Below are 14344 nucleotides of genomic sequence, written 5' to 3'. Positions count from 1 at the left end.
AAATCACATATAAACATATTTCAATACTCTTAAAATGTACACAAAAAAAGCAAATCATACATTTCTGATTCCACGACGATATATTCTCTGTCAAAATGATATAAATAACTGTCAAAATGAATTCATGAATTTGTTTGCATACAAATTGTGTATTATTTATTATACTCAGGGCATTTCAGACTTCAGAATATAATTGAAGATGAGAGAAATAATCAGTCCTATAAGTAGATAGGAAGTGTAAATCACAATGCCGCTATTGCTACCAAGATTACGACGGAGTTTCCTTAGTAATTTCATTCCGCGTTTATTTATCGGCTTAGCGTTTATATACGTTTATTGTGAATATTTAATTTATTATGTTACACAAATTCAGGTAATTTGCTAATAGTTTTCATTTATAAACAAAGATGTAATGTAATATTTAGAATGTAAAGTCTATTCATTCATTATTTACAGTGTGGGTGGGCAATGCTCAGCAAAGAGCCCACGGAGGGAGTGGAGCCGGTGTATGCTATGGTTATAGCTGATACACACCTCCTTGGCTCACGGAACGGACACTGGTTTGACAAATGGCGCCGAGAATGGCAGATGCATCGCGCTTTTCAAGCGGCTATGACACTCCATAGTCCTGAAGTTGTCTTTGTTTTAGGTAAAATTACTTGTAGTTGTAAATACTATCATTTGAAGGCTTTTGAATATTGTAGAATTTGTGTGAATTTTATATGTACTATTCCTTCCAGGTGATCTCTTTGATGAGGGCAAATGGTGTCCTGAAAAAGAATTCAATGATTATGTTGAAAGATTTTATAAATTGTTTGAAGTACCTGAAACCACTGCAATGTACTCTGTTGTAGGAAATCATGACATTGGCTTCCATTACAGGTAAAATTACTTAAAGTTTTTGAATATGTAATAATGAGCAAAATGTTTCTAAAATAGCTTTTCTTGTTTGAAAGTAAGAAGCTTGAAAGATAATTCAGGATTGCTGGTCCAACAGACAGTGATGTGTTTTATAGATAATAATTTTTATGTACCCTTTTGAAATATGCAGCAGATCTCATGGATGTGTAGGTACTACTTGTTTTAGTGTCATGGTAATTTTGCTTAAGATACACATTTTACTCTTATATTTCCCATTGTTGAATGTAATGCAGTTATTCATATTTCAATGCTTTAGTTAGATAAAACAATACAAGAACTAGGGTCATTTCGCCTGTTCGCGTCCATTTAGTGCAGTGTGGCAAGTTTGACGGCGATAATAAAAATGCCCCAGCAATCATTTCTATGACAAATTTGTGTGTATTAATGTATTCATTATATACTCTATTTTAAGATTAACTTTCAGTTGTATTAGAAATATCTTGCGTTTTCTATTTAAATAGGTAAACCTCAGAATTAGGCGTTTTACCCAGTTTGTGTCCACAAAATCCAAATCGCGTCCACCCATGGTCCAGTTCGCGTCCAGTAGCTTAGAAAAGGAATATAGGGGTGAAATTTTTAAGAATTAATAAAGAAAGATTGTATTTGATCAATTTCTTCATTTAACAATAAACTTAATTATTAAAAATCAACATTAACATCATTTAAAATTTACTTTAAAAAATAAAAATAATTCTTCTCAACATTGGTTTAAGTAAGTTAAAATAAGATTAAACAGTACATTTTTTTATTAAGATATATACGTGGTTATAATTAAATTATAATTTAATTTTAATTATAATTTAAATATAATTTAATTATATAAATAATTTAAATATTTAATTATAATTTCATTATAACCACGTATATATCTTAATAAAAAAATTATAATTTAATTATAACCACGTTTATATCTTAATAAAAAAGTACTGTTTAATCTTAATATATTAAGTAATTTCATTTAAGATAAGTTCTTCGGATACAGGAAAAAAGAAGGAAAAGACAACATACACAGAAGAAGATTTAAAGAAAGCATTAAATGATATTCGAGAGAAGAATAAATCGATAAAAAAAATATGCAAAGAATATGCTACCTTGTCTGATAATTTATTGACTCAACAATTCTTTTAGTTGTATGTTTAGACAAAATTGTTATATTGTTTTGTTAATTTAATATGGCCAAAAACTTACTATAATCTATACTATAAAATTAACAGAACTAATTACTGTTTATTTTTAAAGTTGCAAAATTAATTGCCTAATTTTAAGTTATTTAAACCAATGTTGAGAAGAATTATTTTTATTTTTTAAAGTGAATTTTAAATGATGATAATGTTGATTTTTAATTTAAAATGATAAAAAAATGTACTGTTTAATCTTAATATATTAAACAGTACCTATGTTTTAATTATTTTTTATAAGCAAGTATTTAACGAAAACAGTGGACGCAATTTGATTTATTATTATAGAGCAGTGGTTCTTAACCGGTGGTCCGCGGACCACTGGTGGTCCCTGGAGGCATTCCAAGTGGTCCGCGAAGCTTAGCTTCGCGACGTTGCTATAAGTTATCTAACTTAATTTTTATCGACTTATAATTGCGAGCGGGGGTTTTCGCATGGACGTATATCGGGTGTGTCGTACCTAGTCCCCCCATTCATGAAAATGTATGTTTGGGCTACATTTCACGTAATTTTGGTTTTGAGTTTTAAAAAACAATTAAAATTTCGCGCTCGCTTCGCTCGCGTATTCAGACACTGTATGCCCTTTTTTTGGCATTTGTCAAAAAACAAAAAGTTAAGTACGTTTGGGCTAAATTTTACGTAATATTTGGTTGAAGTCCGATAAAAATTTCGCACTCGCTTCGCTTGCGTATTCAGAAACTATATTATGGCCCTTATTTTTGCATTTGTCAACAAACAAAAAGTTAAGTACGTTTGGGCTAAATTTTACGTAATATTTGGTTTAAGTCTGATAAAATTTCGCGCTCGCTTCGCTCGCGTATTCAGAAACTACATATTATGCCCTTATTTTTGCATTTGTCAACAGACCAAAAATATTCGGTTTAGGTCCGATAAAAATTTCGCGCTCGCTTCGCTCGCGCATTTGGAAACTACATAGGCAAGTTTTTCTTTATTTGCATTTGCTTACCTACACAACTGCCGACATGCGTTTAGCTTTGAGTATAACTGACCCAAAAATTCAGTTTTTTTTGATAAATAATAAAGAAGTGAGTGCTAATTTAGGTAAACCGATGAGGTGGTCCCCGGCAAGCCAACTTTAGCTAAAGTGGTCCCTCATGTCAAAAAGGTTAAGAACCACTGTTATAGAGGATAGTTTTAGTTCGCGTCCGTTGTGGACGCAAAGTGGAAGTTTTGTAAAATTCGATGTAGTAATTCGCGTCCACCTTATTTTATTCGTTAAATATAAAAAACATTACCAAATTCATAAAAAACATTATACCTTTATTCACCATTAAAATGTAGAAATAGCTATCTATACTAAAATTCACATAAAACAATATAAAACTTACCATCAAACACGCCGCTGCACACTATTTTTTATCTAAAATTCAGCGTGTTTGCGCTTTCTTGTTGAAGAGCCTAGACTAATTATTTTTCTAAAAGGATTGGTTGGACGCACAGAACTTTTGTCTATCTGTGCGTGCCTCTTATACATTAACGTATTAGCGGTAATGATCTTTCGTTTGATTGGTGTGTTAATTATCTTGTTTTCGAAGTTTTTTAAAAGGAGATCGGCAAAATGGACGCGAACTGGACGATGGACGCGAACAGGCGAACTGACCCTATAATGACAACATAAACAAATGTTTTCTCTATATAATGTTAGTTTAATAGTAAAGTAATAAAGATAACAAAAACAAAATGTTTCAGGAAGTGCTTACTTTGTTGTTATCTATGAAGTGTTGTTTTGTTTATTTATCTAGCAGTCTCTTAAAGTTCACTATTTTACAAACATCTTTCTCATAGTATTTATTTGTAAATATTGTCCATTTCACATGCCATGATAATAAATGCTGTTACAAAGTAAACTTAATATTATCTATCAAGATTGTATGCATGCAATATGCTAAATGGGTTCTCTGCCCTGATAATAACACCTACTTGTGATCAATAAGATGCAGTATTAAAGTGATCTGATGAGATGAATTCATAACATTACATAATTCTAACAATTGGCTATGTGTCATTGCTAGCTCCGTTTATTAGTGTATTTCAATGGACTTGGTATAAATAAATGAGTACCCAGGTGCTCAGAGGAGTAGGGTCGTATCCAGCCATCAAAAGTTTATAGTTGAAAATACCTACCATTCAATGTGGTTGAAAATTCACATTCATTATTCCCGGCTCATTGTTACTATTCTGTTCTAAATGAACTGTAGTATGTTCAAAGGATAACGCCACACCTCGCCAAAAGGTTCGAGACACGACTTAAGTCCCCACCAGTGCAGTTAGTCAGCATTAGAGGGAACCACTTTGTTCTTATCAACTCTATGGCGATGGAGGGAGATGGCTGCACGCTGTGTGCGAGGACTGTCGCTGAAATAGCTAACATATCTAGTAAGAATTCCTTCTAGCTTCTGCAGTAATGATAATTAATTCCATATAATCGTCTGAAACATACTTTATTGACCTCAACAGATATACTCAAATGCAGTAGTGGGTCAAGTTTATGCAAAGGAAAAAGGAGACTGGAACGATACAGTAGGCCTATCATTATGCAAGTAAGTTTCTCTCATTAATTAATAATAAAATTGATTATAATCGAAAATAGCTGCATTAGTTAAAAACTTTGTTGCAGCTATTATTGCCCATCTCTAGAACTAGATTACAGCGTTCCTAAGGAAATGAACACAATAAATAACATTCAATTGTTCATTCATATTTCAGCACTACCCTTTATACAGAGAATCAGACACTATATGTACTGAGCCTGATGCTGCCCCCTTACCTGAAAGAAACAGTTTATTCGAGGAGCGATGGGACTGCCTGTCCAAGGAATCCACAGAGTACTTAGTAGAGAGCTTGCACCCGCGCGCCGCGTTTGGTGCGCATACGCATCACAGCTGCATGCTGAGACATAGCTTCGTGCCAACCACTGATCATAAGATTGAGTTCGTTGAGTACACAGTACCTTCGTTTTCGTGGAGAAATAGACTGGATCCTAAGTATTATTTGGTAAGTTCAATTGTGTTGCCATAAAGTTATTTCAATAGATTAAAGTAAATTAAATATAATTTGTACAATATGCAATTCCTAAAATTCTTACTTTCCGACTTCCCAAAAACAAGTATGTTCTCAATTCGACCGCATATGCCTACATTAAAAAACAATGAAATGAGTGCTCCAATTTTCATTCCCAATAAAAAAAAAAACAAATAAAATTTTGGGACTTAAAGTAGTACTGTAAATAAGAAAGTTCATATGGAAACTACAAGTTACTTTCTTATTAATAAAAGCACTTAAAACGCCGCTACCTTTTTGCTAGGGTAGACTAAAAAAATTTTGAAAAATAAAAATAACTGTAAAGTGAAGCAAGCCGAAGATTTTTGAGTTTTGGGACAAAAAAGTAGTGTTTGTTCGAGAATTTCTCTTTAACACGGAATTAACCACAAATTCGCTTCGGTGCCCCTGAGCCCGCGGCGCCCGGGTTATTCGCAAACCCTGCACCATAGGTTAAGACGGCCCTGATGCTATCCAAACATTTGGATACAGTTCTTGTAAGTTGCGATCTTTTATGAAATTTAAAACAAAAAAAGGAGTAACATTCTGATCAAGGATTGGTTGGCCTGCGGCGCCCCTTATATCCGGCGCCCTGGGCCGTCGCCCAACCGCGTCCTACCCTACAGCCGCTACTGGGTATACTTAGCGGCAAGTACTTACTTACTTTTTTAAATTATAATTTCAAGTTGACAATAACTCCGGAGGAAGTGAAGGTGTCAAAATGCGGCCTCCCCCGCGAGTGGACCCTGCAGATCACGGCCATACTGATGACACTCGCTCTACTAGTCTACCTGCGGTACTACACCAGTGTGAATACGCTCAATTATAAACTATTGTAAGTACTTCTATTAGTTGATCATTGATTTTTAATCGATTTTAAAAAGAAGAGGTTTCTTAATTCGATCGCATATGTGTATATGATTATGTGTGGCGCCGTAATCATGAAAAACTTAAGGATAATTAACTTAAGACGTTTAGTTACAGTTTTTCATGATAATTTTTTTGTTGGGAAGTACCTACTTACCTATATCCTAATGTTGGTACCATGGCAAGAAACTCAGGATTTGATGATGGAAAACCTTATAAACTGAGGGAAAATTACAAATTGTAAGTAAAAATAATATATAAGATCGTCTTCAAGCAATCTGTTTTCGGGATTTCCCAAGTGCGGAATTCTACAGTCTAAGAAGTCCGATTGATAATTATTCTTATTACGTAAACTTGTACTTTAATTACGTAAGAAAATCGCTATTTTTACGAATTTGATCTTTGACTTTATACGTAGAAATCAAAATATTTAGGTAGATTAGTTATAATTGGCTCCAGTTTCTTTTAAATTATTTTTCCTGAAATTGCACTTTGATATGAAAGTAAATATGATAAGCTTATAGTGTAAGTCGGCTTAAACTCGTCTAATCCAATCATTAGTTTAGAGATCTGGGAGTATATAATGATATTGAAATATTTATAGGTACTTCTTGTTTCTCTTGGCTCGCTGAAAAATGATTCGGAATTAAGTCCAAATATTGCAGTACCTTTCACTGAATGTGCAATTTTTAGTGTCCATCTAAGTACCGTTCTACGTAAAACAACTTTGGAAGAGTCTGTCTTAAAAATCGAATTTGAAAATGCCTACCTGTCAAAGTTAGAAGTCAGAAGTTTTTTTTTAAATTTGTCTGGGCCCTGTTTTTTTTTAATTTTATAACCATCAACGACATCCGCATGGAGATATAAATTGCCTTATTAACGCCGGTCACATACTTACACTCGTGACTGGGCTGATACAGATAACAGGTATTATTAGTGGCAGACGCGTATAAATTCAAGCAGAAAGACAGTATGAATTAATAGATGTTTCTCCCGTTTTTATTCTTCCTCGTGTACCAAGGTACCCGAAAGACAACTGGACTTGTAAAGTCCTTCGGGTACAAGGGATGACAATCCCTTGTACTGGACTTACTTTACTGATACAAGTAAATAAATCCTAAGTCCAGTCCAAGGGTTTGTGATATCTCCATTTTAGATAAAGTTATTTTAATAATAATTAAGAGTATATAAGGAGTGCTGTTAAGTAACAATGCTCTTGAATTTTCCTCATTAAAAATGACAATAGGTATTTATTACCCTTGTTACCCTTGAGTGAGTCGGTCGCAGGAAGCAAGTAGTTAATCATGCGATAGAGGTGTTCTAATTAATTGTAGGAACACCTACCCCGCAATTAAAATACTTATCAGTTTTCTTCTTTGTTTCTCAATTTAATTGTAGTTATCGTAGTAACCTGAAGGTTTTTCGACATTGTCAATGAATTTCCGTAGATAAATATAAAAAATATTGTTTTTTTTTGTTTCAGATCAGGAAAGAAAGTGTGAGACTGCATAAAAGGTACATAATAAAGTTGTTGTATTAATGTCATTAATTAGCTTGTAATTATTGTTTGTATTACATCGTATATTTATTAAACGTATCTAAGTTTATTTACTGGTTATTTCTATTGAATATCCGCTACGAGTAGTCGGAAGCAAGGTCGAGACGTCGAGACCCTACTGGTATTCAGGGCCAGTGATAGAGTGATAGTACATTTATTACAACACTATGTGTGCCCCAAAGGTCTGTCTGCGATAATAAATATTCCTATTTTAACGTAACCAATACAAAATATATAAAAAAATGTTGAGTTTATTTATACTTATAGTATTTCTGGTTTGTGATTTATTGGTACGAAAGTCGGCTATAAAATACACTTTCTTTTTTATTTCACTACATTTTCAAACGTGGCATGTATGTATAGATTTTCTCGTATTCGCCGTGTTTTACCCGACTGCAATAAAGGGAACACAGGTTTTTGTAAACTGATTTTTTAGTTAACAGATATTTTGCATATCGCACCAATTTCTTCTAGAAATATCCTTTCCCAGTCGATCGGATTAATTTCAATAGCTGGGTTTGATTGGTTCTTTTTATCATCAATTTGACTGTATATACAGTATAATATGTATTATAGTCTGTAGGTTAAATGTTTCACCTTAAATGCATAGGCTTCCCCTAATGGCTTTGATAACCTCCTCTGTTACACAAGATTATTTTGGGAAGCTCGATAAAGCTTACCGACAAGTTTTGTTACTCATTTTCTTATGAATATTAGTTGTGTAGTCTATGATCATTGCTTTGAATACCTATCACAAATAATGTGGTATGGGTTATGTGCTTAGCTTATTATATGTATAGGCTGGGTTCGTAGAAACATATGTTGTCATCTGATAGGAATTATCGATGAGGAAAATTTGTTGAAGTCAGTTTTCTTTAAGGGGTAAAACCAAATAGATAGGCAATAACTAACCTTTAGTGACAAAGGGTATGGCCAGGTCAAAATTGTGCAATTGGTGGAACATTAAGTAAAAGGACTTATAGGGGAAAAAAGTAAAGATGTACATAATTCATTAATCATTTTCATTTATTTTTTAATTATAAAATAGTAGGAACATAAGAGGAAATACTAACTGCTAATAAAAGATACATTCACAATACATCTCTTTAAAAATTAATACTGAGTTACTTATATCTAATGTCATGGAACAGACGAAAGACAAAAGTTGAACTTTCTAACACGAATTACATATTACGATACGATACTTTGTTATTGCTATCATTCGCAAGAAATTAGTCATCAACAAAGAACTAAAGAGTGCCCTGCGTTTAACAGATTTCATAAAAATAACTACATAATTAAATAAATGCAGAATACAATACTAAGAGACGTTCACCACTTGGCAACAGACATGATGAATAGTGGAAACAGTACACTTGGTGAGTTCGTCTTCACAAGACTGCGTTATCGAGGCTCTGACATCACTCACTGAGGTTAACAGTAACAATTATTATTGTAAAGTACAAATTCTCGGATAAGCAAGTCACGGTTAGCGAAATAAATTATCAATTTATCACACATACCTACTTAAAATGCCTACTCTGGTTATCTTGGTTTCAGAAACTCTTAATGTGACTACAAACTACATGCCTATTGCTAAAATAAAGCTGTTTTGATAAGGCTAAGCAAAATTCTAACAATAAAGAACAAATACGTATACTGTTGTGCCAACTTAAGTATATAAAAATGCTACTGATTTAAAGGCTTGTGCCACACAAATTATATCTAGCGTTTAAATTAGTTTTTGTCTCTATCAATGAAGTTTACAACTTGGCATTGATGTGAGACTGGCTAACAGCTCAAATATGCTGGTCTACCTAATCTTAATTATTTTGGCAGAGCAATATGCTCGTGGTGGTCTCATTCTGGGATATCACTGAGACGGATTCCGCCGGGTCGTCGGTACATGCGCTCTTGCATGGGCAGCTCTCCGACCAGGAATCGTTCTAAAGCTTTGGTAGCCATGCGGGAGTGGCCCGAGCTGCGGAACGCGGTGCTCGCGTCGTGACCCGCGTACTCGAACATTATGTCCGCGCCACCAGGGTGCTGAAACAACAAGAAACATTCTATTAATATATGATCGTTGAAACTAAGTCGATTTAAAAAAAAATTCAATTAGAAGAAATACTTTAAAATTTATATTGAATCTCTAAAATTAAAACTGGTCTTCAAACGTTTCGAAACTTACCTCATCAAAGAAAGTAGTGATGTCATACACTCGATCGTAGATGACCACCCAACAGTCTTGGGGCGTGTCGTGCATGCGCACCTCCGCCAGGGTGATGGTACGATCTTTAGCCTCGGGTGCTCCCGGGACTATCTGGTCTTTCCACTGGCTCGACTTGGTCTCCACCGACCAAGGGTTGACGAAGCGCAGCGCCGCCATGGTCAGTGCCATCAGGTCTATTTCAGATTGCTCCTGCTGTACCGGGAGAGACGCCGAAAGGCTCATCTCAGGAGGGGTCTGTACAGTTGCCATATCTTCAATATTCTTCAGGATTCTTCTCAATAAATTGTCTTCTCGACTCTTGGAACAGACACGTTAGCTCGTTCAGGTGATCTAGACTCGATTGATTGATCGACCGCTTGTCACTCTGTAAAGGAATTATGAAACCATATTAGTGTCCGCATTTCATTTAGTTACTGTTAGGGTTGGTAAATGTTGCACTTGATGCTTAAGTAATTCTAGTTTTTTTAAAACAAATTGCCAAAGCTTAAGCAACTGATGTATGGTTTATAAACATCGATAAAGTCATTTATAAGATTTTATAGTATTGGTGGATTTCTGAATTTTTTTTCACTAGGCTTGAGCCAACCCTGAGCGAAAGCACTAGAGCATGAATAGTTAAAATACGATACCGTTAACTGGGATCGTCTTACACGTCTAGACGAGCCACCACCAAAGGATTTGCAACACTTTCATATATAAGGGAAACTACTGGCTCTATAATGTTCATTCTAGTACAGCACTATCTTAGAACTACTTATCTTGTGACTAAGGTGACCCCTAATTTTTAAAACAGTAGATAACGGAGGCTTTTATCAAGAGAATTTTGGCAATAACTATTGTCAGCTTACAGTCTGTTATCTTGTATTTGACGCAAACGAAAAGTTCATTGATAAAAAGCTGTCGTTGACCTCTACTTACTTAGTTTAAAAGTTAACAGATTTAATTTTAAACGTTTTGAAAGAAAAAGTTAAAAGGAATTATTTATTAGACTTATTAATTGAATGATTATAATATTCTAGAATTAATTTACGCACTGTTTATATTTATATTTTTACTAAGATTGTCGGCTAACTGCATTTCTCACAACACGATATTTTCAAAACAAATAATATTTACCTTTTAATCACTGCACTGAATCTGAAGGACTCTGGGTTATCTCTGTTGATGCTCGAATCGCGGAGAATGACTGTCACACCAATTGTCACTATGCCACAGTTGTTCGTATTTCAGTTTATTATTCACGATTATAGGATGATGCATGAGAGCGTAGAACATTGCCACAAACTAATATCGTCTTGTCATCTATCACTTGCGATTTGTGAATGAGTGGCGAGAGTCGGTGCGGTAACTTATATAGCGCGGGGGCACGCGCCGGCCGCGTCTGATGTAACCTCGCGCTATCTTGCAGCGCGCGCGCACGGGCCGCGCCGCGCCGCACGCCTCAGCCGCTCGGCTGCTGGTCGCACCTTTGCGACTTATCAGCATCACCAGCGAACAATTCTAATATTAATCTGACCCCTAATTGTTGTGGAAATTGAAAGATAACGTTAAATTGTAGGAGTTTTTAAGTTAATCTTTTGACAAAACAATTTTAAGATGGTTTTAAAGCAAATTGTATAGAACTTCTTCCTCCTACCCTGGTCCCAATTTTATTTGGGGTCGGCGCAATACGTCATCCTCTTCCATTTTCCCCTTTCACTCGTCATACTGACACTCACTCCCTTCCTATTCATATCATCTTTCAGGCAATCCATCCTGAATAAAAAGACTTTAGAACATCTGTTCTTAAACTAATTGAAAATAGTTTCTATTTTTTCCTTGATTGTTTCGTAAATTGCAAACAAAAATGTTTTTGCTTTTTAGTTAGAGCGAGCCTGTTGTGACGTAGGGCGGTGAACGAACCTCCGTCACTCATCGTACGACACCCACAAACAACCGAATTCGCGTCACACTTGTTATCAACGGTTAGTTATTGCAGCGTATGTCTTTGACCAAACAAGTGTGTCACCCAATTTCCATGAAACTTATCTATCGTTACATATTTTGATATAATACACAATCGTCATAATTTCAGCGTTGCCCGTACCTCCCCTTTTCCGTGGCCTTTTCTTATTATTAATCTCAGGAATAAGTTGCTTCGAGGCAAACCAATATTTGTAGAGCTGGTATACATATTGTCAATTTCTCAGATTTACTGCAATAAAGCCCTTAGCAACAAATAGAATCAAGCATCCATGAACTGGCTCGGTTTATAGACGCGTTAAAAAACAAACACACAAAAATATCGCATACCCATAAATTAATACATAATATAGTTTTAATAACAATGATGCAATATTTGTAACTGGTTGCCACGGAGTTCGCTCATTCAGCATAGGTGCCTAATACCTACACACTCGCATGTCGCTCCAATCAGGTGAGTGTCAAGGAAAAAATATATTTCGAATATTTTAAAAGTTTATGAGACTTTAATAGGTGGAGAATAAACTGAGAAAGTTTTAAAAAGAAGATGTATGACAAACCAATTGTATCAATCCAAAGATAGAGAAAAGGTAAATTCACATTTTGTTTTCTTTATAGAAAGATATGAGGTGATGTGGCATGTTTTCTTTAAAGTTTTAAACATTCACGCTATCATTTTGTTATGAAAAGGGTATCTACTTTAATAAGTTAAAATCAAATAAACAGAATGACGAGCAAGATTTACAGCACATATACGAAAATATAAGTTATTGTATCATACATGATTTTCATCTAGATGTGTAACCCATAGAAATCTTATAGATATCTATCAATGTTGAGCCTTTACAGATAAGTAGTTTGAAAACGCTAGCAAGGTGCATGCTACTTTAACCAGCATCACCTGCGTAACTTTCGAATAGATATTAAAAAACCAGCTGTTTTAGCGTTTTCTCTTCAACGTAGCTTTTAGATGTAACTTTTAAATCAGCAGTTCAGTACTTTCAGAGTCTATTCCGTTTTTCAATATTTTCTTTGTAGTGGTATGTTACCGACCTAATATTATTTTCTAGTTATTTTGGTTTATTGTCTTAGTTGACATAAAGCTGTTATTGCCCGTTTACGTAGTAACTATTGAGTAATCTTTAGTACAAGGCTTAGCATGAGACGCACTGGCTGTAAAGCTATGAAAATAGATTACTATTGACTGCCGTTCTTACTACACATGATCTAATAATAACTAGTTGAGATGCATCAACAGTTACAAATAACATGTTTTTACATTACATGGTTTACAAACCATGACGGTACATGATGACGATGAACCGTCATCTTTTCTTTATTGAATAACAATCATATTCTTGATCAAAATATATGACGTGCGCATAGGCATTCTTAGTAATGACGTCAAAATGTTTTTATTTTGCAAATGTAAATAAGATCTTGTGATAAAAACAACGAACGTGTGGAAAGAACCTTTTTTTTTCGGAATGCGAATAATTTAAACGATAACAGAGTTATTTCTTAGAATGTTGTGATGTTCTTTAACATTAAAATATGGTATTACATAGTATATTTTCATTGATGAATTGTATATAGCTCTAATCAGTATTTCTTATAAAAAAAAAAAAACTAAAAAAATATAGTTAAGTCTTATACATAAGATGTAAGCCTGCTACTATGTATATATTTTTGTGAATTTAGAAATTTAAGCTTAAAACTCTTCAAGATTATTTACTATAATTTTAAATGCTAGAGTGCAGTAGCATTCCAACGCATGTGTTTGTAACAAATATAAATGTATAAATTCGGTTAACAGTTTTTCCTGTTCTCTCGGACTTACCCACAAACAAGGCAAGTAAGCAAGCAACAGATATGATTACTGTTGAATTAATCTCGAAGTGTCGAGCCTACGCGAAGGCGTTGAACCGCGGCGGTAATGTGTTTGGAGACATTCGATCAAGATCAAGGCTACCGTGTTTACACTCAGATCGTTCATAACGTTCCTTTGCGTGTGCTATCGGTTCATCATTCATTATTATATTGAACGACAGTATGCAGTTCTGTTCAAAAGTTCTTGTAATTTTATATAAGGTATATGTAGTAATTTTCAATTAAAATAGAGTATTGTGTTTCTTATTTTTATAAGAAAATCCACTGTCTCAAATGCGATAAAAATTCTATTGAATTATTTTGTCGTCTTTTTCAATATCTACATGAAACATCATTTTCCAAAGAACGGAGAACGCGAGTTCCAGTTGCGTAGGAGGTTTATAATGTTTATAATAACTGCATGACGTGCAAGTGACTTCCCAAATGTTTTCTTTTTAAAAGGTTTTATCTTACAGTTTATGTAAATAATGTTACAATCGCATTCATAATGTTTTTACGTAAGAGCTTTTTATCAAAAATTTCCTATTGCAAACAATAGAGGGTTCAAAACAAAAATGCTTTTAGAAAAACATTTTTTCACATTGACTATCGTCATACATGTGACTACGATAAAAAAAATATAAATCGATAGATAAACTACGATAGTCATATGATAAGTCATGACGGAAAAACTGGGGA

At 34.2% G+C, this 14344-nt stretch overlaps 2 protein-coding genes and 1 long non-coding RNA gene across 3 annotated transcripts; 2 read left to right on the top strand and 1 right to left on the bottom strand.

Moving 5' to 3' along the window:
* Nucleotides 1-44: 44 nt before the first annotated feature.
* LOC124646289 (metallophosphoesterase 1-like) lies at nt 45-7633 on the top strand. The gene is made up of 8 exons (XM_047186406.1): nt 45-373; nt 457-649; nt 741-882; nt 4330-4496; nt 4578-4660; nt 4827-5114; nt 5846-5994; nt 7510-7633. Exons 1-8 carry the CDS (start codon nt 248-250, stop codon nt 7526-7528), a joined length of 1167 nt encoding a protein of 388 aa, XP_047042362.1. The 5' UTR covers nt 45-247; the 3' UTR covers nt 7529-7633.
* A 956-nt stretch (nt 7634-8589) lies between these two features.
* Nucleotides 8590-11153, bottom strand: LOC124646215 (cytochrome b5-like). Its single transcript, XM_047186317.1, has 3 exons — nt 10931-11153; nt 9773-10178; nt 8590-9630 (listed from the first exon to the last, which is right to left on the bottom strand). Exons 2-3 carry the CDS (start codon nt 10061-10063, stop codon nt 9445-9447), a joined length of 477 nt encoding a protein of 158 aa, XP_047042273.1. The 5' UTR covers nt 10064-10178; nt 10931-11153; the 3' UTR covers nt 8590-9444.
* A 945-nt stretch (nt 11154-12098) lies between these two features.
* On the top strand, nt 12099-13964 carry LOC124646180. Its single transcript, XR_006986305.1, has 2 exons — nt 12099-12230; nt 13593-13964. It is a non-coding gene; the product is annotated as an uncharacterized LOC124646180 (long non-coding RNA).
* The last annotated feature ends 380 nt before the right edge of the window (nt 13965-14344 follow it).

This window comes from Helicoverpa zea, chromosome 3 (assembly GCF_022581195.2).
Source record: "Helicoverpa zea isolate HzStark_Cry1AcR chromosome 3, ilHelZeax1.1, whole genome shotgun sequence".
Lineage (NCBI taxonomy): Eukaryota > Metazoa > Arthropoda > Insecta > Lepidoptera > Noctuidae > Helicoverpa > Helicoverpa zea.
The sequence above is the reverse complement of the archived record's forward strand: the minus strand, read 5'-3'. Positions and strand labels throughout refer to the sequence as shown.

Excerpts from the sequence above, each read along its gene's own strand:
- LOC124646289 (XM_047186406.1), top strand. The coding sequence starts at position 248 with ATGCCGCTATTGCTACCAAGATTACGACGGAGTTTCCTTAGTAATTTC. Across the intron at positions 374-456 it reads ATTATGTTACACAAATTCAG|TGTGGGTGGGCAATGCTCAG; the intron begins GTAATTTGCTAA and ends CATTATTTACAG. Across the intron at positions 4,661-4,826 it reads GTAGGCCTATCATTATGCAA|CACTACCCTTTATACAGAGA; the intron begins GTAAGTTTCTCT and ends TTCATATTTCAG.
- LOC124646215 (XM_047186317.1), bottom strand. The coding sequence starts at position 10,063 with ATGGCAACTGTACAGACCCCTCCTGAGATGAGCCTTTCGGCGTCTCTC. Across the intron at positions 9,631-9,772 it reads TCACTACTTTCTTTGATGAG|CACCCTGGTGGCGCGGACAT; the intron begins GTAAGTTTCGAA and ends TTGTTGTTTCAG.